The 25,219-nt window shown below is 45.8% G+C and overlaps 1 protein-coding gene across 8 annotated transcripts in view; it reads left to right on the top strand.

Annotated features, from left to right (window-relative positions):
- The window catches only part of FRMD4A (FERM domain containing 4A), a 377,000-nt gene that overhangs the window by 262,097 nt on the left and 89,684 nt on the right, over nt 1-25,219 (top strand). For all 8 annotated transcript variants that reach the window (XM_032985843.2, XM_032985844.2, XM_032985841.2 and 5 more), the window contains exons 3-4: nt 11,632-11,726; nt 20,404-20,496. In XM_032985843.2, the coding sequence (XP_032841734.1) occupies nt 11,632-11,726; nt 20,404-20,496 (188 nt within the window). The remainder of the gene's footprint in view (nt 1-11,631; nt 11,727-20,403; nt 20,497-25,219) is intronic.

The following is a 25,219-nucleotide window of genomic DNA, read 5'->3' on the forward strand; positions in this document are numbered from 1 at the left end:
TGACTACTGATGGACAATTTGGGACCATCTGTCCTCTGGCTTGGCTCACAGGGGAGGAAAATCAATGACTTTGTGCTAGTAGATGAAACAAGTCAGAACTTGCTCACTGGCTCATGGACTCTTCTGGTATCCAGCTGGCTAACTCTCTTCCCCTTGAATGAGGTGGACAGATCCATACTGACATCTAGAAGTGGTTTCTTGTCCAAGATATCCCCCAAATGGTGCTCTGGAATTGTCTGGGAGAACATTAGCTCCCACAGGCCAGCACTGTGCAAATGGTGATGCAGTCTGAAGATCACTCAAGTCCATGTTGTAGCTCTCTTCAGGTTAAAAGTACTGACATAGCCAGTGCTGCTAAACCATGGAGATCCAAGTGCCAACTATGCCTAGGCTTGGTTATGTGGAGATTAGGTGAACTAGGAGATGCTTAAGCCTATGTGACCTTGAAAATAGTGTTTTGCTTTGAAGCACAGATGCTTCTGTCTTCTGCTTATATGAAACTGATGGTCCTCAAGCAAGGTAAAATCCTCCTGTGTGTGGGTATCTTCCTTCTGCTCTGCTGATCTGTTGTCTACATTCTTCTCATTTATACATAGAAATCTCATAGATGTTTCATGCAGAAGGAGATGGGAAGCTACTGAATAGATCACTAATAGGCTCAAGACATTGAGAATTATTTGAAGGGCTAGTGAATCTAGCCATCGTACCTCATAATGGTTTTTTTTCTGCTCTGAGGGAATTTAATTTGCTTGAAAGTTGATTTTTTTAGTCCACATAAGTGGGTACCTTTTTTGTACCAGTCTTTCTGAGTTTGTGCCTCATAAATTTGCTCCAAATTCCCTGAAAGCTTAAAGAAAATCTCAGTCAAAACTGTCAATTTAGAATGTATTTTCATTAAGGCTGTATTAATCCACAGAATGCAGCTCCTGACAATAGTATAAAACCTCCCACGGAGTTCAGAGTAGTCTCCTGATAACATAGTATTTGCTAGAGTAAACACATAGCAAAGCAAGCAGCCAGCCAGGCTTGTCTTCAGGAGTGCCTTGCAAAGGACAAAATAGATTTGAAGTTGTGTTAGGTTTTGGGAGAAACCCAAAGAAAGATAATAGATGAAGGATCTGTTTCCTCCAACCATCCAAAACCAAACCTAAAGTTTAAATAAAGAATAATAAAAGTTGCATGTGTAAACTGACTTGGGGCAACTTTTTAACTTGCTTCAGTGATGTTTTCATGGCTGATCAGATGAGCCGGCAGTGACCTTGGCAGTGCTACAAAAGCAATTTTTACATCAGTCAGCATAAGGAATTCCACACTTTCCATCAAATCCCTCCCTAAAAGGTTCCTGCTTGCCCTTGCAATCTGGATTTGCTTCTGTGGTTGGCCAGATATTCTCACTTGGTTCATGCTCCTGGCCACTATTCAGCTGGAAAGGACACATGGGTGGCTGCATATGAAGTTAGCCTGCCCAATCTCCTTTACTGCCCAGAAAGATTACCCAGGGGGAATGTCAGGATTTTGACCCCTTGCATTTGATTCTCAGGCCTCTGGAAATCCAGTGCGAAGGGCTGCTTGTGCATGCACGGATCAGCGCTCTGGCATTTGGAGGTATGCTGGGGGACAGTGGATCTGTCACAGGTGCTGCAAGAAGGTGATGTGCATCTAGCCAGCACATCCAGGCTGCACAGACCAGAGGGGCACACTCTTGGGGGATTCCAGGCAAAAATTCCTTACAGTGTGCTGTTCTACTGGCACCCCACTCAGCTGCAGTAGACCAGGACATCAGTCTGAATGCCTGGCACAGCATCCTCTCCCCAACTCAACAGGAGACAGCGATGCAGATTCCCATGTGAGACGTAGTGCTCTAAGCAGCCACCAAACCTCCTTGTGCTTCAGGTCTCTGGATGAAAACCCACATGTACACAAATCAGGGGACAGCCGCAAAACTCAGCTCATCCTTCTTCCATCGTCAGCGCATCAGCCAGCTCTTTCAGCTGCATGTGGGGACATTAGCTGCTCCCAGCAGAGACAGAGGAGAGAGGGAGCAGGCAGAGGGCTAAGGGAGGGAAGAGGGAAACACTGAGGCCTTTGTCATGCATGAAAGGTCTGAGCACAGAGCAGTGAGGGTGGGCGGTTTCCCGTCCCAGCACCAGGAGCAGCTGGTTGGTCTCTTTGGGTGCAGTCACCTGAAAACTAGTCATGGGATGATACAGAAGACAACAGAGAGGACTAGGGGTCACTGGGCATCGATGCAGACTCCATCTGAATGGGGGAAGCATGCAGCTGCCCCTGTGTCAGGCAAGAAAGGGAAGAGGGATGCTACAGACCCGAAAGTGTCTTTTTCCTCCCACCAACTGCTTCGGTTTTTGGCTTTGACATGAATTTGCCATGCAGACTTGGCCAGCTCATGCTCTCTGCTTTCTCTGACTACAAAAATATTTAAGCAGATTCACGTTGCTATTATGCAGGGGAATTAGAGAGTGTCAGCAATGGCTTCTGACTTAAGATATGGAGTGTCAGGTATTAGCTGAACCCAGAAATGCAGCTTTCTCTGAATATTTCTAAGTCAACTTGTCAGTAGGGTGTTTCTAATCCTTTTACCAAACAGACTTTTTTTAAAACTTGGGATTTTTTGTGTCTTTGTCGCTCTGATCCTAATAAATCTTAATTCCCACAACTTGCGGGTGCTGAGTTTCCAAGAAAAACATCAATGGCACACTGTCACCACCCTCCACATTCCCAAAGAGGCTGCTGGAGGCAAGTTGTCTCATTTTCCTGTGTAAATGAATAAAAGATATTTTTTAGAGTCAACCGCTGGCTCTGGGAAAGAGGTGCTGCGTGTGCCAGCGTGAGCAACGCTCCCACCACCAGTCCCTGACACTGATGGAGTTCAGCTGTTTCATGATAAAAAATAAGGCGTTCGCTCTACAGGCATCTTGCATTTCAATTAATAATTTTTCACCCAACTACATCCCAAGCCTGCTTTGATTATGTGCACTCCATATATTGACACAGTAACACGGAGTTGAGGGATGGTGCATCTATCCCATAAGGAGAATTACAACCCCTAAAGCCCAAAGCCTTCAGCCTGAGCAATTTTGTACAATGTTATTATGCTGTATTCAGGTGAGACGATAGCTGAAAAGGCTGTTATTTGGTATCTACATAAGATTACTATGGAGCTACTTTGGATTTTTCTTTTCTTTGAAGTGTGTAAAATGGGTTAAACAATGGGATGACAAAGCTGTTGGCAGAGCCAATTTGACAAGAGAATTGTGAGTGACAGTTCAATGGCCCCTGGATGAGAAATTTTGGTGTTTCATGCACAAGGAAGCAGGGTTGGGAAGGAGTTACAGTCCATAACTATCATGCCTAATGTATACGGGTATAAATGTGCTGCTGGCCTTCAGCAGATAAGGCTGCTGGCCACCAAATAACCAATGTCTTGAGGAACAGATTGGGAACACAAAGGGTCTATATGGGCATCTTTACTGCCCTTATCACAGTGGTGTTGGAGCATAGCTTTGTGGCTGGTTTTAGCAGATGATCTAATTCAGCAGGGGCACCTGGAGTTTGCTTCGTTAGCAAATTATAATAGGTGGTGGAGGGGAAGAACTGTGTGTGAATCACCATTTTGCACTTTTATTTCCTCCTGATTACACTGACCAAGGCTCAAGATGGGCAAGAGCGGCGGCTGGCTGATGAAGAAATGTTGTACCCTGCCTGGTGGTACCGCACTGGGCACGGCCAAGGCAGGAATTACTCTGTATTGGCTTGGAGGATACCAATGGGCCAGCCTGCACCAGCACATGGTCACAGTTAAATACCTATGATTTGAGTCCTGGAGACTGTGCTTGACCACAGCTGGGTTATAGCACAAAATTAGTGCAGGCCGAGCACCGGTACTGCAAACAGTATTTAGCATTGCAGCACTTGGCATAGCAGGGTCTCAACTTTACATTCTCGTGATATGTCTCTATGTAAGTCCCTCTAGCAAGGAGACAGTGAATGGTAGTGGTCTTTTTAATCTAATGAAACAAAACATTACTAAATGTGATCTAGTTACCTTGTTCCCACAGCTCAGTGTGTCTCTGTGCTGGATGGATTCAGACGGCGCGCGTCTGTCCATATGTTGAAACTATGCATTTCCCAGAAACCTTCTGCCATGGAGAATTAGGGAAAATCTATGAAATGGGGGAGGGGGAACAGATAGGCTTGTTTGACAGTTAATAAAACAATAAAATATACTTTCTGTGTGCCTGAGTTTCTAGGGACGTACCAGCAGCTGCTAATACCATGTCATCTGTTTTTTATTCATGGCACTGCTGGACTGTGGATAGATAATCTCTCTCTATAACTCACTCATTTCTAAGCTTAATGGGAAGCTGTCACTGAGAAACATGCTTCTCTGCCAAAGGTGGGCAGCCTGTCTTTCCACTGGGGAAACACGTCTCTGGAGTTCCTCAGGCCGTTCAAATCCCAGTAACATTGTCTTTTAATTAGATTGAATATATAATACTAAAATGCTTGTGTTCCTGTTGTATTTCCCACAGTGACTGACAGAATGATCTACTGAAGCTATGGAGAAATCCTTGCACTTCTCTGATTTTGCTGGTTGAGATAGGGAGATGTTTACTCCCCAGGTGCTGAGCCAGCTGAGGCACCTGTGGCTCTGTGAGATGAGCTCCCAGTTTCACCCATGGTGGCACTTGGGCTGCCTGGTTTGCAGCCCGCAAGGATCCCCTCCACAGATGGCAGAACTGCCCTCCCCAGGCAGGATTTGGCTCACACCAGTTTAGATGTTAACAATGGCAATCCTCAGATGAATCAATTGCCATGCCCTCCTGGAGAGAAATAGGTATTTGTAGGAATTTGGGTCGGTTTTAGGATGACATGAGTTGTCCCCTTGAAGCTTATCGTAGATTCTTAGAATGGTTTGGGTAGGAAGGGACCTTTAAAGGTCACCTAGTCCAACACCCCTGCAATGAGCAGGGACATCTTCAACTAGATCAGGTTGCTCAGAGCCCTGTCCAATCTGACCTTGAATGCTTCCAGGCATGGGGCATCTAACACCCTTTTGGGCAACGTGTTCCAGTGTTTCATCACCCTCATTGTGAAAATCTTCTCCCTCATATCTAGTCTGAATCTTCCCTCTTTCAGTTTAAAACCATTACCCCTTGTCCTATCGCTACAGGCCCTACTAAAAAATCTGATCCCATCTTTCTTATAAGCCCCTTTTAAGCACTGAAAGGCCTTCCCAGAGCCTTCTCTTCTCCAGGCTGAACAACCCCAACTCTCCCAGCGTTTCCTCACAGGAGAGGTGTTTCATCCCTCTGATCATTTTTGTGGCCTCCTTTGGACCCGCTCCAACAGGTCCATGTCTTTCCTGTACTGGGAACTCCAGAGCTGGCCCCAGCACTGCAGGGGGGTCTCCCCAGAGCAGAGCAGAGGGGGAGAATCCCCTCCCTCGACCTGCTGGCCACACTTCTTGTGACGCAGCCCAGGATACGGTTGGCTTTCTGGGCTGCAATTGCGCATTGCTGGCTCATGTCCAGCTTTTCATCCACCAGTGCCCCCGGGTCCTTCTCCACAGGGCTGCTCTCAATTCACTCATCCCAGAGCCTGTATTGATACCCAGAGTTGCCCCAACCCAGGTGCAGGATCTTGCACTTGGCCTTGTTGAACCTTATGAGGTTCACACGGGTTCAGGTCTCAAGTGAATGGTCCCTGTGAATGGCACCCCACCCTCAAGCATGTCAACTGTACCACTCACCTTGGCATCTAGCTTCCCCCAGGCTACAAGAGATTCTTCTTCTCAGAAGCTCTCTTCCTCCTCCTCCCCCCATCCTGTGGCCAACACATGCCCATAATATATCAGTTTCGTCACTAAACCTGTGTGAAAATGACAGTGGCTGGTGTTAGGAGGCATCAAAATGGCATTTGCATGTCACCTTGTGTAGCAAAGCCTTTCTCTATGTCACCTGAATCTCGCCTCCTCCTTTTCCTCTCTCCAGCACTAGGGAGGTCTCCTGTGAGTAGATCCTATCCAGCTCCCACCATGGGTCCAGCAGCCCATGTCAGTGGGCTCATGCTAATGAGAACTTATCCATTAAAGACATGGAAGAACTGTGATACTCAGGGGTTTCTGGCATTGAGTCAATATGATTCATCCCTCATGCAGCCTCCATTTCCCCTTCCCAAGGTGCTCCCAGGCTTGCCCTTCCCCTCCCTACTTGCCTGTAGCACTTGCTGTGCTCTGTCATTATTCAGGGAAGTTGCTTTCATGTCTAATTGGGAAGAGACACCTGTATAGAGTGCACCTGTATATAGTGTGTCTGTACAGAGATCAGTGTGATGCACGGAAGAGAGAGACTCATCCCCTGTGGTTAATTTGTCAGTGCTGAATGGTCCTTAAAATAGAGCCAAGGAGATAAAGACAGAGCTTGGGCATTGCATGCACTTGAAGTAGTCTTGGTGTGGTTCTCTCTGCAGCCCAGGGCATGGGGGCTCTTTAAGCAAGGGGAAATGCAGGGAGGCAGCCTTGGGAGCGTCAGGCAGCTGTGATCCCATATATACCTTCTTGCACTGTCTTTGTACCTTTTCATAAGCTTTCTTGGTGCAAGTTCAAGTCACAGAGCTGCTACTGAGGCTCAGTTCTTTCCCTGCCACCTCCCGACACCACTAATAAAGCTCTCCCTCTAAGTTATTATTTGAACAAACTTAAGTTGTTTTGGAGGGAAGGGAGGGAATGAGTTCACTGCTTCAAGGCTGCAGGAGCTGGGGTTGCAGAAGAGCCCCAGCCATGTGCTCGCTGTGCTCCTCACTGCTGAGGCAAACATGCTTTGTGGTTGCGGAGCATTACACAGCATTTCAGATAAACCTCTCAGGCATGGCCCAGGGCACAGTGAAGGATATCTGAGTCATTCTGCTAATAAGGAGGGAGCCACTAATGAATCCATCTCTGGTCTCCTGTCTCTCCAAGAAGGAAAGGAGAACCCTCAGAGTGCTCCCAAATCAGATTTGACTTCACAGGAGAGTTGCCCACCCTACAGATGACCAGTGATTCCCTAGATGATGCACTGACGCCATTATGCCTGGCAGGTGGATCCATTGACTTAGTCCTGGAGTATTAAGTTTTGTGGAAAGCGTGTTTGCAAGTCCAGAGAGCCCAGGCTGCAAAGTGTTCCTTGTCCCAGGCTGGAGTAGGAATTGGGGAGTACAGGTAGGGGTTCAGAGCTGTGAAAGCACTCAGCTCACTGCCATGCAGAAAAGCCTCAGAGACAATGTCTTTAGCTACAAAATGCCTGGTGTGTGGGCCAGAGGCTCCACTATATGGGAGCATGGGTCCCTGGCCCTTCCTCCTGGCAGGGGAGAGTGCCCACCAGGAGCAGGGTCCTCTCCCCCAGGGCCACAGCTCCTGGGTGCTGGGAGCACAACCAGGGCCCTGATGATTTCTCTAGTAAAAATAACAGTTGATTTACAGTGCACTGCTCTTCACGTGCCTTTTTGCGAAGAGGGTTCTGTAGCGGGAGGGAGCAGCAGGGGAAACCCTGGCTGAATAACGTTGCTCTGACAACCCGCCCCCACCAGCAAAGCCTGCTCAGCCCTCGCTGCTCCAGCTGAAGGATTTCTGCTGGTGTACCCTGTCCCAAGTTCAGGTCAGCCAGCTGCAGCTCTGACACGCTCCCCCCAGACTGCTTTTTCTGATGCAGGTTCCATGGAGGATGCCAGGAAGGTGTGGGTAGGAAGGAGAACAACAACAGATGCAGAGGGGTCTCAGCAGCTTCTCAGGCAGTTCACAGTGTACCACAGCCCAGCTCTGCAGCTCTGAAGCATTGAGGACACAGCTGGGCTTCTGGTCTGAATGCCACCTGTTATTCCTGACTTATGCCCGTGGGATTCACAAGCTATCTTGCTGACTGTCCCACTATATTGGATGTAGAAAGTCCTGGACCCACTTTTTATTGATGTCCCTGCTCTCAGAGACCAGTCCTCATCTCCTTCAATGTGTCTGTGACAGAAATTTTATTAATGCAAAATGAATATCCTTCTGGAAAATGAAGTCCAGAAATTAATAATGAATTAAAACAACTTGCCACAGGCATTGCTAATGAGCTCTTTGTCTGTGCGGCTCACATAAAAGGAGGTCATTGCTCAGCCGTTCCCAGCGAATGGCAAGCAGATTAACGGTTAACATTGAGTGCATGGGGCTCTCCTGAGACAGTGGAACAGGCTGCAACTTGGCTAGCCTGGGCTTGTGCCTGGCAGGGTTTTCCTGCCCTTATTCCTGCCATGCAGGTTTGTCTTGAGGAGTCTATGCTACCTGGAGAGGACACCTTCCTCCTCTCCAAAGACTCAGGTTGCCCATCTGTGTTGGGAGGACACGGGAGTCATCCCACTAGAAAGGACAATAACCTCGCAGAGGAGGAGAGCGGAAAGTAATCTTGGAGGGGAGTAGCAGGTCTTAACTTCACTGCCGCAGGCCTCTTCAGGGACCAGATCTGGGCTAGTAACTGACCTGGCACTGCTCCAGTGCTGGGCCTGCATCTATTGTTCTTTTCCCTTATCTTGCAAGGCAAAGAGCTACCCTGCCTTATCTGCTACCAGAGGCTTTGGAGAAGGGTCCACAGCAAGGGCAGTGGAGATCGTGCCCCTGCCGAGCCCCGAGGGCAGGAGAGGGGCTGTGCTGGGAGAGGAGCAGCCGCCACTGGGCAGTAGAGAAGGGGAAGCTGTCACGTCATGCCGACTAACTCTCCAGGGTTTTTTCAGCAGCCAGGTCTCACTCAGCAGAAATGAGGAAGCGGCCCGTTGCACCTACCCACCTTGCCTGAGGAGGGTGGCTGAAGGCAGGTCCTTTCAGGTGCTGCTCCTCACTCGATACCTGGGGCTGGATGCAGCAGTGCATGGGGCAAGGGGCACTGGGCATCACTTCTCCATGATAAGGCTGGGTATTAGAAAGGGATTTTACCCCTTGTCCAGTGACCCTTGTGACAGGTCTGGCTGGCTTGGAGTCGAGGGACCCATCACTTCCCCATGTCCACGGGCAGCCTGTTTCACATTTATTCAGACATTTATTGTTCTGTTCTGTTTTCTGGTGAAATATGAAAGTTCAACGTATCCCCTCCAAGTCCTTAACCCAGGCTTGAGAAAATACTGCTGCATTTAAGGCATGCTTTTTTGCTACCTTTCTCCATTCATGCCCTCTCAGGTGGGACACCCAGTAAGTCTGGCTGATGGCTCGCTTCCTTGCTTGGCAGAACAACTGCTCATTTATCAGATAACTGAATCACCCCAGAGTTCTGGGAGCCAGGCAGTGCCAGCCACACAGCGCTGTGCCTGCAATGCACTCCGTCATGGGGATGCCCAGATACACCTCCACCAACTGCCCCCACCAGTGGCCTTGGCCATGGAGGGGTCAGTCCTGCCCTCTCCAGTATCCGTCACTGGCCATGCGTTCCCACCCCTCCTCTTGTGGTAGCACTGGGCTGGGAAGAAATCCCTTTCTGGTGTAGAGGGAATTTGGCCCAATCAGGAGAGGAAGAAGCAGGGAGGCTTGGGCAGGGGTGGGGGAAAAGCAAGATTTAGGCTTTCAAACCGCACCTTGACAGGCACAAAACCTCCTTCCTCTCTCTCCTTCAAAAATTTGTGTGTGTTTGTCTATCGCTAAGCTAAAATCTCATCCAGTGCCCCTCAACAAGTATCTGCACTGAGCCTAAGTATCTCTGAAGTCACCTGGCAGTCTTACCATCCTCTTCATCACAGTATCCTGGTAGCTCATAAGCCAAACTGAGGCTTGTCCTTAAAATGCTCCGGCAAAGGGAGGTTCATCTTACAGGAGACAGGGGTGCTGGGAATGTCCATCTCACCCAGCACAATGCCAGGAGAGAAGTATCTGAGGAGCCTCCAAAGAGACTGGTGTAGCTAGTGTGCTCTTTACTTGGATCCCTGAAGGGACATGACCACAGCCCCATACCTGGTCTGCTCAGCTCCGAGCACCATTCGGGAGCTGGTTCCGGAGTCTGTGAAAGGCAACGCAGCAGGCAGCATAGACTGCAGAGGCTCCAACGGTTGTGCCTGAGAAGTCTGACTTGGGAATTAAAATGAAGCTAGTTGCATCCCACCTATTCCTTATCTGCCAGGCTGTTCCTCCTACACAGCGACTTTTCTCGTATTTGGAGGCTGCTTTAAGCTAGTGCTGCATTTAGGCACGGCTACTGCTTCTTTCTTTGCTGGCATGACCTAGAAACCACCCTTGCGTTGGGTGCACAAAGGCGCAGTATGCACATTGTTGGAAACTGTGCTAGGATATAGCAGGTAGTTGGGTGGGTGGAGGACAGTGTAATCCTCACATGAATGCCAGGGGAGTAAACTTCAGGTTTGTCTCATCTGTGTCAGATACTATGACAGTGCTGGGTCTAGGGACATTTTTAGAGAGAGGTTGAGAGTCTTATGAATCTGTTTGGGAGTTAAGTACAAATCAGGGATTTTTTCAACATAAGCTGTGTTTGTATTTGCGGGACAGAGCAGTCAATTACGACAGCAGGGTTCTCAGGTCTCTGCCACCCAATTTCTGCACAGCCTCATCATTTCGTCTCCATTTAACAACAGGTTCACATCTGGGGTAACTCTGACTCAGCTGCTTGGCAGACTCGTTGGGGCAGTCAAGACTGCAGACAGCTTTATTTTCACTGAGGCTTGCAGCACAGAGATTTGTAGACAAAATCCTTATGAGCAGTCACCAGGGAACATTGTTGGGATCTCTGACTCCAGCTGTGCCAGTGCTGCTGTAACCACTGCAGCTCTGGGATCTGGGGCTATCACAGGCTGTGGGATCACAGGCTGCATCTACCTGGATTCCTTTGTACGCCTTTTTCCTACCAGTGACAGTCAGGACAAGAGCTCTGTTATGGCCAAGACTCCAGTAGTCCAGTAGGCAACACAGGAGCTCAGCAGAGCTGATATAAAAGCCAAATAAGGTTTGGCAGAAAAGGTAGTAATGCACCATCCTCCATACGGACTGAATAGTTTCTCTGAGCTTAGCTTTTATGCTTTTACAAAGGGTATTTTGAAAGTGTGTGTTACTTTCCTCCCTTTCCTTCCAAGTGCCTAAATTTGAGGATATATCCTTATCTCTAAATGACAAGCAATACTGAAAGGGAAACTATTTTGTTCTGTCATTTACTTCTCATTTGGTCCCATCACATCCTATCTTTTGGCACTATGTATTTTCTTAGTGTTATGAGCATATATCTGTGCTGTGCGTGTGAGAGTGGGTGTCTGAAATGTGTTTGCAAAGGTCCTTGATAAAAAGCTTTAACAACTAAAATTATCAGAGAGGCATGAGTGAGCTGGTCATGGTAGATCTGAACACTGGCAGGCAGCAGATCATCTGTCTGCAGAGACATAAAGCACTGAAGAGGTCGGAATTGCCAGGCTTTTAGTATTTACTTAGCGGGGGAACTACTGCTCATTTCAAGGAGCTAATGCTGCTTGCAGATTTAGCTTGAACACCAGAGGGAACATAAAAGCAACAGCAGCAGAGTACCTTCACGGGTAGTGTTTCCCTCCAGAAGCACAGTGCAGTTCTGTCCAAGTTCTCCTCATTAATCACCTTCTTCCATTCTTGTTTTCCAGCCAAAGCTTTTGGCCAAGGAGTTGCTTGACTTGGTGGCATCTCATTTCAACCTGAAGGAGAAGGAGTACTTCGGAATTGCATTCACAGATGAAACGTAAGTGCAAGAAATCAAAGAGCTAAGAGGCATCTCTTAGATCACATGAAATCTTGGCAGTTTTGTCCTAAGCAAAATGACCAGCATCGAAGACCTGTGTGCTACAAGGTCCTAGACCAAGGTCTAGGGAGGGAGGCACGGACCTCACATCAGAGTCTGTCCTGTACTGCCTCTTCTTCAGAGGGCTGGAGGCTTCTCATGGCAAGTTAAGCATGGCCAGAGGTGTACAGAGGCAGTAACAATCCCTTCCTAATCCCATGTTCAAAGACTTGGTGTCATTTGGCATTGGTAAAAGGTTAGCTTAAGCTCTCATGGGCTTAAGATTCACTCACTAGTTCAAAATTATTACCAGTTGGCAGAACTGTTCAATTAAAGCATTAATCAGTTTATTCACTCAAGCAGGCTTAAAAGTAATGCTGAATTATTTCAGGGAAAGAAAAAAATAACCAACCTCACAAAATTATTACTTCTGATGTTTTAGATCCAAGTTTAGAGTTTCTTAAAAAAGGAAAAGAAGAAAGTGTGGGAAAGGAAGGGATTGTCAAATTTAACATGAATGAAAAGCATTTTTAAATATAAAATTTCCATTGTGGGAAGGATTTGACCTTACCAGGAATCACATCACAGCCGTATGGCTGCACTAAAAGAAAGGATGAGACCCTGACACTGTAGTCACCTCAGGCAATGTTGGTTGTTTGCCTTGAACAACCCCAGAGTTCTAGTATAGCCACAGAATTTGAGTTTTTGTCTCAAGATAGGCCATTTCTAGCCCCTGTTTAAAAGGCAAGTATAAAATTAGCACTGAAGAAACATTAAAGGTCTGCCAAATTCTATGATTAGTCCTAGACTGATTCTCAGTGTTACTGCACAGTCCCTATGACTTTTGCCAGCTACTTGTTTTCTCTCTGTAGTTAGACTGTCCTCAGCGTATGGGCTATGCCTCATATGCATACCCACCACACTCCATCTTGGTTTGCAATAGTGGTTTTTTGTATGTTAGTCATAAAGCAGCTTCCTGCACCCATATTGTTTTTAAAAAAAAGAATTTCAAGCCAATGCTGTGTTCCCAGAACAGCTGAGTCAGCGGTGTTGCTGTCATGAGCCAGCTCTGCTCTCCTGCCGAAGTGACAGGGAAATGTAAATTATCTGCTGGAATAATGATTTGGGATCGGGTAATCAGAGGCTGCTGGATAATTGTACAAACATATCCGCATTCATCTCAGAAGTGCTCACCCTTCTAGAGCCAGTTCCTTTGGCAAGCAGCTGCCTTGGGCAGCCTGAGACCATCTCAGGACACAGCTCCCAGGATGGAGGAACGCTGGGCATTAGGCACATGCAGAAGCAGGACCCAAATCAGAAAAGATCCCAGAATCCATCCCATCTCACTGACACAAGAAGCTCAGCCCTGTAGGAGATCTCCAGCCCAACACAAATTAGTGAGACTGGTCCTCAGATGGACAGCAGGAGGCACTGGCAGTTTATAAAGCAGAAGGAGGAAATTGCTCCTCACCAAGATGTTATTTCTCATTGGAGAGAGCAAGTTACTCAGTGGGTGCTGCCTGAGGCAGGCAGGGAAGCCAAAGCAGACTAAGAGATCAAAATGTTCCCTTAACAGTCCTAACAGCACAGGTTAAACACAAGAAACACATGTCAGACTGCAACCAGATAGCAGCTGAGAAAGGCCCAGCTCTCAGCTCAGCTGAGTGGGCACAGGGCTCCCCTGGGAGCGCAAGGGAAGCTAATGAGGAGGTGTCAGCAATTAGAGAGAGCCCAGCCTCCCCTGGGGCCTCCAGGTTTAACATGGAGCAGCGTGAGCAAAGATCTGGGTTAGCAATGGGAGGAAGCCCGAGGACCTGACAGAGGCTGTCAAGGCAGTGTGCAAAGATGCGCCACGGACGCAGGTGGATGCGCACTGTCTAGATGGGATTTCAAAGGGTGAGGTGATGGCATCCACTTACTTGGTCACCTTTCTGACCTGTAGTCAAGATGGAGCAGGGTGCATTTTAGAAGGTGCTCAGCCAGCCCGGATGAAGACCTGGGGACACCCTCATTAAATCTAGTAAACACAACACAGAAACATCCCAGATATGAATCTTGCTCTGCAGCCCTCCTACTGCCCCATAGTGACTCTGAGGCTTCTTCAGTGCTGTGAAAGTAGCCTTGACAAAAATATTTCATCTTCAGTTTTATAAAGCTTTGAACAGAGTTGGCACAAACAGCAATTATTTTATTTGACTGAACACAGCCAAAAAAGTACTCATGGGGGATTGGAGTGGATCTTGGAAATAGATGTGCCATGTCACATTCAGAAAATAAACTGGGCTGTCTGTACAACAGATCTTAACCTGAAATATGAAATGGAAGTTTAAAAAAAATCCTTTCTTCAAAAGTAGGAAAGCTAGTCAATGTGTGTTTGCAGAGCACCTTACACAGCCCTATAGCTGATACAGACCAGGCACACAAAAAAGAAACCCTTTAATTCTGTGATGCAGGCCCTCAGGGATTTCCTTCTCTTCACCCTTCACTGAGTTTCCATGTGCCTTATTTGAAGGAAACTCATAACCAGCTAAAACAGAACAAGCCTAGTTCATAAATGTAGTCTGGGGTTGGCTAAATTGCAAGTTTAGAAAGAAGAAAAGCCACTAAAGTATTAAATCAATTCTTCTATTTAAGAGTAAAAGCTCTATGAGAGTAATTTATTTAGAAATTATTTGGACTGGGGATTTCCATTCATTAGTTGTGCTCTATCATGACAACCTAAGAAGAAAATCAATAGGAACAACCTTTGCGTTGGCAACTTAATAGTTTCTTGTGATAATATAGGGCCATTACAGCATTCAGCGTGACTAAAATTAGATTGTCAGACTATTATGGAGGAGAGAATAACGCCTCCTATTTTAATGATCATAGGAACGCTTTATGGTGTGAGCCATTAACTGCAGGAGAACACAGGTCAAAAGGGTGTCCCTTTACAGCACGTGGTGCCAAGCTTCACATGTAGCCAGAAGAGCTATACGCTGCTTGATTAAGAGTGAAAAGGAATGGAGAAAGGGCTTTTTTTTGTTTTGTTTTGTTCATCTGATTATGAATCTCCGCTAACTGCACTTCCCCTTGGCATCAGCTCTTCCAGAATTCACTGAGAAAAAATGGTCAGGATCACCCTTCTGTTTGCTGCAGATGCCCTGCCTGGGCCACAGGCAGATTTTCCACATCCTTTACTTGTCCTTAGACATAAGCCACCTGCTCCATGGAGAACTACCACCTTCTGCATTCCACAGCTCCCTCTCCCCGTGGGTCAAACCAAAAGCTGATCCAAACCCTTTTGCTCCCTCACCAGATGAGAACCTGCAGAGCAGCTTCTTCAGCTAGTTAATATATAGGATAAAAACCACAAGGCATTGAGGCCCTCATTATTTGTGTTAACAGTTGTGCTAGAGGCTGTGCTAACGTGATAAGGTAACGGCAGAGAGTGCCCTTGCTCAGTCCTGGATCCTATGGCCACGCGGATGGCAAGGGAAGAGCAGGGCACCGCTCTTCCCTGGAATAGTCTCTCACCTCTGGGAACTGAGGGGACGCCTGTTTCCACCCTGCCAGCCAAATGGCAGAGCCAAAATGAGGGACCACGTGTCCCATGTCCTGGTTGAACAGCCAGTCCCACGGTGGGTGCAGCTCTCGGAATAATGTCCTGCTCTGGCGTTAAGACCAGTTCCTTTGCCACCAAGTCCACCATCTTGCAAAACCTGTATAGTTAAGCTCATATAGCTCCCTGAGCTTTGCAGCCCCTTCAAAAGTATTTCTGTTGAAGGATTAAAACCTTCAATCAGAAAATCTGTGAGTTTAAAGAGTTTGTTTTGTTTCTGTTGTGATTGATGGAAACGTTAAATAGTTTATATGGTTTCTATTATGTGAACTGCTCTTTCTCAATGTCCATTCAATTCAACATGATTTTGACACTGAAGGGGCATGAGTTGTTTTATTAGCCCAAACACCTTCATATCACAAATCAGTGTGGACCCACTTTTCAGAAAACTGGACACTAACCAGTAAAACTGTATAAACAGAACCACCTGCAGTCAAAGTATTCATTGATGTACCACTCTTTACTGAAAGCCCTGATAAAAGAAAACAGAACTACTGCACTCGATCAAACATACGAACCCTGGTCACCAAAATCCATACACAGTCTGTAATCTAAATGCAACCAGTTTCTTTTTTAAAAAGTGATTATGTATTTGTTATTGACACACCAGTTTAACTATCAACATGAATACAACAAACAGTGAAAAATTATCTGGCTTCCAATATTCAACCTCTCTATAGGGAGTCACCTAAAACTGTTTGCACCATTATTTGTGAATACACTGATATAAATACCCAAATGAGCAAATCAAAGGCGATAATAAAACAAAAGCTGCTTTGTGTCTCTAAATTGAACCGTGAAGGAAATCCAGCTCGTCATAGGCATGTATGAATGGGATCCCAGTGCAAGCTGCCTAAATTGGTCCATGAAAACTGTCAGGATCACTACATGACTAGGGTTATATGTTCAGCCTTTTCTCTATCTTACATGGAATTGTGCTCCATGAATAGTTCTGCTGAAGACAGGAAGACAGCTACCAGAGCAAAGCGTTTTATAATGTAACAGCGTTGGAGGTTGGCTCCCCGATAGACCACATTCACAGGCTGATGCCAGTGACTGTTCATTGCTGCTGTTCTCTACATGCCACACATGCATGCTGGAAAACAAGGAGTTAGGTGACAATCTGCAGTACAGAAGCCCTTAGCGATGAAAGATTGTAAGTGGTGATTGAGTACAGTGAGCAGTTAGCTCCTGGCAGTGATTTAAGTGACCTTCCTTCTCTGAAGGAGCTTTGAATTTAAGCTCCATGTAGATGAGAGTAATGAAACTCTCCAACCCCAAAATTCCATGGCAATTAAATGTGTTATTCAGTATGTACAACCGTGTATATGTGCAACATAAATGTGTAACCTGTTATGCATATGTATATGCATATATTCTTTTTGTACTGATTATATCAATCCATTTCTCAAGTTAAAATGCAGTGAGAATGAAAAGAGCAAGTCTTTTAAAAATAAAAAATACCTTGAATCATTGTTCTGTGCACCATGGCTTCTCAACCCTTCGTTGTACATGTTAGGCAAACCCAGGCATTTCTGTTGAATAAACATAAAGGTAGACTGTAAGTCCATTGTCAACAAATCAGTCTCGGTGGGAACCGGTGTGTAACACCATCAGATGCTGGTGGCTGCTACTTGGGTGATACAAATGCAGCTGGACAGGTCCAGGATAGGATGTCAGGCCTAGTGTGGCTTTTTCTCGCTCAGACGGTGTTTTGTACTTCGGCCGACATGGTTAAATGCTTGTTTTTCAGATTGGCTAGGAATGGGTGAGCATGTCTAGTTTCAATCCCCATGCGTCCTGTGGCCTTCACAGTTAATTTCAGGCTTCCTGAGTCCTGTTAAAAAAAACCACAACAGTACCTCAAGACCAAAAAAATAGGAAAAAGGACAGATTTCAAGAAGGGGTATGCAGCAGAAATGTGGACACCTCTAATATTTGGGTACCCAGGCTGAGAATCTTTCAATGGTGCTTATTTTCTGACAGGCTGGAGCATCTGTCTTCTAAAAACCAAGCCTTGTCAAAGTAGATATCTGTGCTGAACAACAGGGCACAATGCAGGCTTCCCCCACTAGCACTGGGCGACTGCATCCCAGCAGCAGAATTGATGGAAAGAGACCCCCATGGTGCTGCATGCCCAGCTATGCAGCCTGCTGAGAACAAGACCAGTTAGCCCCTACAACAGCCCCATTAACACGGCCATCCTCACCCCTGATCCCGGGCAGTATCACTTCACAGCACAGTCCCAGGCTGGGCAGACTTGCCCTCAGCCCATGTACTGCAATAGAGGCATATTAAATGACTAGTTGCACTTGAAAATCTGCATTATGTCACCCCTTTCCAATAGCCACACTGCTAGTAAGTCTGTGCCCCTAACATACAGTTCAGGTTGCCCTTTACATAGAGAAGAGGAAAAAAAAAAAATGTAGAGAAAAAACTTACTTAAAAACATTATCTAGAGAAAAAAAATGAAGAAAAGTTAAAATATCTTAGAGAGAAACACAGGTGTCTAGAGCAGGGGATAAAAAAAGTTTTGATACTTGCCTGATCCTGAATCCACTGGAGTGATGAGTGGAGCTCACAATTTTGAATCCCTTAGACAGTGAAAAGCATCATGCTGTGCTGAGGTGAGCACGCACAATGTCCCAGCTGGTCTTAAGGGCAGCCCGGAGCTGCCTGGGCTTGAAGGTCCGTGAGCTGCCCATCCTCTGCTACATCCACATAAGCCCAGGCAGCTGTACAGAAATTCAGATTGAACCGAGGAGATTCAAAGTCTCCTGAAACTGCTACTTTCCTTTATTTATATTTCTAGAAAAGATGGAGTGAGGAACCTAAATTTTAATTAGTTAAATTGCTAAATAGGTGTTGTTGCATATTTTCCAAAGGGGTTTAGTTGCCCAAAGCACACGTGCTGCTAAGGAGTAATGGGCAGACCCTTGTGAAGGCTGAGTGTGTTTGCTGACAGGGTACATTGTTAAGGCTTGTGGCAACCCTAGAAGTTAATGTAATGGGTTTTTTTAAAAACAAGGCCTTTTTTTTTCCCATTTTTGGTGGAATGAAGAATTATTCTGGTGAATAGACACTGAAATAGAGCTCAGGACATCTGAGTTCCATTTCCTGCTTTATTTGCTCCAAGATTCTCCCTAAAATCATAGAAACATAGAATGCTTTGTGTTGGCAGTGACGTTAAAGACCATCTAATTCCAACCCCCCTGCCATGGTCAGGGACACCTTCCACTAGACCAGGTTTCTCAAAGCCCCATCCAACCTGGCCTTGAACAATCCCAGGGAGGGGGCAGCCACAGACCCTCTGGGCAACCTGTGCCAGCGCCTCACCACCTTTACTGTAAAGAATTTCTTCCTTACATCTGATCTAAATCTACCCTCTGTCAGTTTAAAAATGTTACCCGTTGTCCTATCACTACACTCCCTGATAAAGAGTCCCTCTCCATCTTTCCTGTAGTCACCTTTAAGTTATAAGGTCTCCCCAGAGCCTTCTCTTCTCCAGGCTGAACACCCCCAACTGTCTCAGCTGGCCCCCAATGAAGCTGACTTAGTGGATGGGGTGGCTGGAACTCCTTTGTGCTGCTCTTCAGGTGCTCTCCTGATGACCTGTGATCCCTTTCCAGGCTCTGGGCATCTATTGCTGGCACTGGCATCAACCTGGTAGGAGTAGGATGGATTAAGGTTCCCCTCCCCTGGCAACTTTACTTCAAATCCCTCTTTACCAGCTTGGCAAACCTGCGACTGAAGATGCTCTTCCCATCCTCTGACAGATGGACCCTGTCAGCCCCCAGTAGACGAGGTTTTTCAAAGACAGTCCCACAGTCTAAGTAGCTGAACCCCTGGATGTGGCACCAACTGTTGACTTGCCAGATCCAGCTGGCCCTTTCAAACCCCTTTGCTTTGACCAGGACAACTGACAAAAAAAAAAAAATACCTGCACTCCAGAGTCCCTTACCACCTCTCCCAGGGCTCTGTAATCCATCGTGATACTCCTCAGACTGCTCCTGTGTGTATCACTGGTGCTCACATGAGACAACAGCAGTGGACTGACTCACTTCAATTCTCTCTCCCCTTGATTGTCTAGACAGCAGAGTGCTGAAGGCAAGGGCTGCCTCTCCCTCTGGGTGAAATCTGGTCTGACTGAAATCGATAGCAAAATACTCACAGGATGCAGCTCTAGCATCACTGAAGGCAATGGCAAAATTCCTGCTGACTTCAGTGGGGCCTGAATTTTTCCCTATGTATTTCCACAGTGTCTGGTTTAACAGGGCCTTCATCTCAGCTGGGGAGAGAGATGCCCCTGTAATACAAATAATGGTATTTATAAAATACCTCTCACGTGCACACAGCCCTCTACAGTGTAGGGAACGTGACAAAGAACACAGCTCCTGCCCAGGAAAGCTTCCAGCAGCAAGGCACGAATGGATAAATTATAGGAGAAAATAATAGCGACAGGTACCATCTAGGCAAAAGAAAAGCAGCATGTGGTAATTGGAGCTGGAACGCTTCATGGAGCAGCTGTTTTTCAGGAGCTCTCTGAAGGAGATAAAACGGAGGCTGGGCAAACCTAGAGCAGCTATTGCAGGCATGTGGGTGGTAAATAAACTGTCTGAGGCTGTAGAGTCAGCTTTAGCCTTGAGTGAAATATTGCAGGCGTTGTGGAAACTCTTAACAATAAGGATTTCTAATGAAAACCTTGACAGACTTTTAATGATACGACTGCTCCAGGGGGGTTGTAATAAAAAGGTGAAGCTCATAACATTTTGGGCTGTCCTGCTGGCTCGGTGCTGCCAGCTTTCACCCTGACAGATTGAACTTTAGCAGTTCGATTCCCAGACTGAAATGTTGCCAGGATGATATCGCCTCCGCTCCTCAAACATTTATTGTGTATTTTTCAAATATCATGCGATAGCTGAGGGCAAATAGCATGCGCTTCAGTTCAGCTTTTGTAACAACACCTCAGACCTCATTGCCATGAGTATTGAGAAACCTCTTCGGTGCCAGGCTCAAAACTGTCTTTTCTCTTGCCAGGGGACACTTGAACTGGCTTCAGCTGGACCGCCGGGTGCTGGAACATGACTTCCCCAAAAAGTCAGGACCAGTTGTTTTGTACTTTTGTGTCAGGTAAGTGCATGATAGCAATCCCTTCCCATGGGATACAGCTACAGACAACGTGTTCCCTAGAGGCCAGGAAATGAGGCTGTTGGTTTCTTGTGTTACAGAAATACCTGTGGACAAACACACACTTTTACAGTTTCTTCTGAGCTCTTTGGCTTTGAAACCTCTTCTTACACAAGTGTAAATAAGTAGTAGCCACACTAACACCCACAGCTGCCCACAGAGAAACCTCGTATGAGGGCAAGATCAGATGTTGTCTTCACATTTTTATTTGTGGGTTTTGAACTCCTGGAAAGTCCTAGCTGGGTAGGGCTGCAGAACAAAGACCTGTTTCTGCCAGGATAACCAACCTGAGCCAGCCAGCCAGAGAGAAAACACTCGCTTCCTCGCCGGTGAGACATTCGTTTCCTCTGGATTGTGACCAGGGTGTGCCTTATGTCAGGGACCCAATTAATCCCGGTATAGCTCTGTCGTATTTGCCTTCTGGACTCAACCCCGTTAACAATAATGAATTACTCACAAATAGCAAATGATGGCATTTTATGGCAACCGGTTGGCTTCTGCATGAGCATAGAACATATTCATAGATGGGACTGGACGAGACCATAAAGGTTTTAATGAAGATTATGGCAGTTTGGGACAATTTCTCTTCATCTGGGAATTTTGCAAGGAACTGTTAGTGTTTGGAAGCTGCTAGAAGCTGCTAGTACTCCTGTGTACACAGTGTCTTTGCCTCCAAGGGAGATATTTTCTGAGAAGACAGATTTGCTCTTGCAGCTTTAAAACACCCAGAGAGAGTCTGGGGGTTGGGATGGCATACATACAAAATTAAGTTGAGGGTTTTGACTTACTTTTAATGGATAGCTCATGTCTAGAACTGGCCAGTGAAATGTTATTGTGTCTTTTTCTGTTAGCCTTTTCACTCCAGTGTTATATTACATCTGACATCACCCTCATTCATTCCATAGTACCCACAAAAAAATTAAGACCTACTTTTGAGTTTCTTCCTCTGAGTGAAGCTTTTTTTTCCCCACATAGTGATTGTCATTCATTTAACTTCAATTACAAGGGAGGCTTCTCAAGAGAAGAGACTCTTTGTTCTGTTGTGTCCCCATATTTAGTGGTGGATATATCTTAGAACAAATCAAGGCTGTGCAAAGCTCCATGACTCCTTAAGTGGCCTGCTGTCTACGAAGAGAAGAGCTTAGTCTACATTTTGGGTGCTTCAAACCATAAGGGTAGATCCAGAGCTGAACATTTCCACTGTTTACAATCTAGATACACCTGTGTTTAGAACTACACAAGACCATCAGTGCTCTTCTACAAAAGTGTTAGACTTTTAAGCAAATTATAAAAAAACAAAACAAACAAACAAACAAAAAACTCATTAAGAACAACACAGATCTGTTATCAAGCATCTTGTCTAGGGCCAAATTGAGGAGTTCATGCTGGGATAGAGATCCCACAGAAAGCAGGGAAAGCTCTGACTGAGCAAGAACTAAGTGCAGATTTTAGGAGTGGAACTGCCAAATGTGTGAAAGCCGGTGCTACTGAGCCACTCTCATATTAATTTCAAAGACCAGTCAACGAGCATAAATATTGCCATCTGTATTTTCTTATGAAAGTTGGCTGCACAGTGGAGAGTAGTCATTCTAGCAGGATCTTAGCCAAGAGACATCTTAGGACTATGGATCTATACAACAGTTAGTAAATGAGTGACATCTTCTGTTCTGAATTCATAATCCATAAGGGAAAAGTCATCATTCAATGTCTGAAAAGTGAGTGTATGGAAAACAAACTGACTGTGGGCTTATACTCTTTTTTTGTGGTAGTAATGAGTGGATCGTCACACTGAGTTACAATTTGAAATGGACTGGAAGGCCAGATGCCTCAAGAGTGAGGAATGGGCATTAACTTACCATGGCTTTTCTACTGGTTTTCTTCTCCTGTGGATGTCAGATGCTGGCACGAAGTTGGAAAAGTTTCCCAGCACTTAAAGAGTTCCCATGTCCATCCCCAAATCTGATCTCAGCAGAAGGCAACTGAGAAGAAATTGACTCCAGCCAGTTGGCTGAAGTTGGAAAGGCCCCATATATCTGTTACCAGCCATTTCAGTTCTGGCTGGGAACTAAAGCAAGTCGGAAGAAAAGGTTGTGAAGAGACCCTCCCACAGATGGGGTTTTATTTTGATAATCTGGAATTGCGCAGCAGCTTGAAGAGCCATCCATACCATAAACAGAATACTCCCTCTTCCCTCCTGCCACAAGGTGGAAAGCAGAGATAATTAATTCTGTACCATGCCTAATTACAAATGTGTTAATTTTTAAGGGACTGGGTGCCCATGACACTGATTATATAATTGGTAAAGTCTTGCCTGTGTAGATACTTTCCTTGTGTTACCTCTGTCAAGCACTGCAGCTGAGAAACCTTAGGTTGGTGCTGGGGGTCCTAACTGGGAAGAAAGTAATACAAATAACTGGATGTGCCAGATGTTCATTATCGAGGAATCTGTTTACTGTATCAGGATTTAGTAATCATGTGGGGTTTTCCCTCTAGTGGCAATAAATGTACAATTCAACCACACTGGGTAACTACTGAAGACATGAAGCTTCAGGCAAGAACAGTAAATGGTAGTTTGAGAAGAGGAGAAGCTACAGAGGAACCATTTTCACCTTTTATGTGACCATCAAATTGTTTTTACCCTTAACCTGCCTGCAGCAGTGCTGATGGGCAGCATGCCACCATCGATGCCATAGTTTTTAGATTGCTCTAAAAGTACATTTAAAGGGAAGCATACCTTTTTAAGCAAAGGCTTCTTGGAATAACCGTGCTGAAAATAGGAAGTTTCACAAGCTTTGCAGTGTGAAATTCTCCTCCTTTATTTAAATCTCTGCAGCACTGTTGAAGCTTCATCTTTTGACACATATTTCCTTGGGGTTTGACAGTGTTGAACATTGATGTCCAGTTTCTTTACTCTCTTCTGTAATCAAAGACCAAACATTTCACAGCACTATGTCAAAGAAGGAGGATTTTATAAGGATGTTCTCAGCATTAGTTCAGAAGAAATTGCTTCTGCCCTTGTACACTTGCACAGCTAACTGAAGCCTCTCTGTTTTCAGGTTGTCATCTAGTGCTTCTCTGGAAACCTTCCACTGACAACAACATAGAAAGCTAGGAAGCAATCAGAACTGCTTGGGCAGTGTGAACGGCCCCATGGCTATTCTTGTGCAATATTACTTTATGAGACTCTGCTAATATACATTTATATAGCTTTAAAGCCATACATGAAAGCAAGAGGGAGTGCCATGTGTCTTGCCTTGCAGGGGAGGTGGGATGTCTGGCAACAGGATGGGAGTGATATTAGTTCTCATCTTAGAATTAGCTTCCCCAGGTGGCTTTGTAAAGCCCTGGTTGCTTGGTTGTTGGTGAAACCCATTCCCTGCCTCAAAGGGTTTACAGTGCAGATAAACCAAGTCAGATGAGAGTCACAGCTAAAGTCTGGGAGATGTAAAGGATGATTGACTAATTGATTCTACAGAGGTGTTTTGAGACCAGAAGAGGACAGTGAAATTGTACCTCATAACACAAGGTGCATGGCAAAGGGCAGGAACCTAAGTAAAGTGTGGAGTCCCAGGCAGCAAGGAGGTCAGAGGGAAAGTGAGCTTGCAGGGGTTCAGATAAAGTTTGTTATACTTTTGGCAGGGAAAGAAGCATTTTGCTCTGACTCAGATAGGCAGGAGAATGAAGGCAAAATTACTCCCTTTGTGTAAATCTTTGAGGTGGGACAGGATCAGAGCATAGGCACGTTGTTTGTTCATGGAAAATAAAGTTGGCCAGGCTTTGCAGTGAATTCTCATCCTCAAACAATGGCCTTGTGGGATTAGCAATCCTTAGCTAGGGAACTACCAGCATGGGTCTGATCTCTTTATCTTCTGGATGTTTGTCATGCTGTTAATTTATATGAACAAGCTCAGCAAATAAAATTCACTTCACTGGTGGATCTTTTCCCAGGAATTAATATATGTGTTCTCAGGGTTAGCTCCGCCAGCTAAACAGTGACAACTCACTGCAGAAGTCATCATGCTAAGTCAGAACATCTCTCACGTGGAAAGCCTTTCATTTCAGAAAGGCATGGAAAAAGAATGTGAAATAAATCCTCAATACGCAAATACACTGTGGGGCAGAGTTTGTATCTATGGCCCGGCAGTATTCCCACAAAGGAATGCCTGTGTCCAGCAACGTCTGGCTTGTGTTCATATGTACTGGCTAGGCTGAAGTCAGCATGGGAGCTGTGGGGGCTCAGGACTCTCAATACTGAGGCCAGACGTTTTGCCAGGTTACCAGAGTTACTACAGAACAAAGTGGCCTTAAATATGAGACCAGAGCACAAAGCTCATGCGTGTTATTGCTTCCTTTAACCTGAAGGAACGCGGCTCTGTGAGCACCAGCAGCAGTCCAGGTCTGGGACAGGTGGGACAAATGTCTGAGATGGGAATCACCACTCCAAACCTGAGATGTTTACCTGGCAGACAGCTCTATGTCAGGGCTAATTAATGCAGCCTCCCTGTATTACCACTGGAAAGAAATAGGCACTTTTCAGGAAAAATTAATCTTATTTTAGATGACTGCTTTGGATCTCAGTAAGTTGCAGTCTAAAATATCTATGTCTCTTCTCTGACCTCAGACGCCTGCTCAGATGTAGCCATCTACATTGTAGCTACCTCTTTTC

This window comes from Tyto alba, unplaced genomic scaffold (assembly GCF_018691265.1).
Source record: "Tyto alba isolate M040663 unplaced genomic scaffold, T.alba_DEE_v4.0 Super-Scaffold_2, whole genome shotgun sequence".
Lineage (NCBI taxonomy): Eukaryota > Metazoa > Chordata > Aves > Strigiformes > Tytonidae > Tyto > Tyto alba.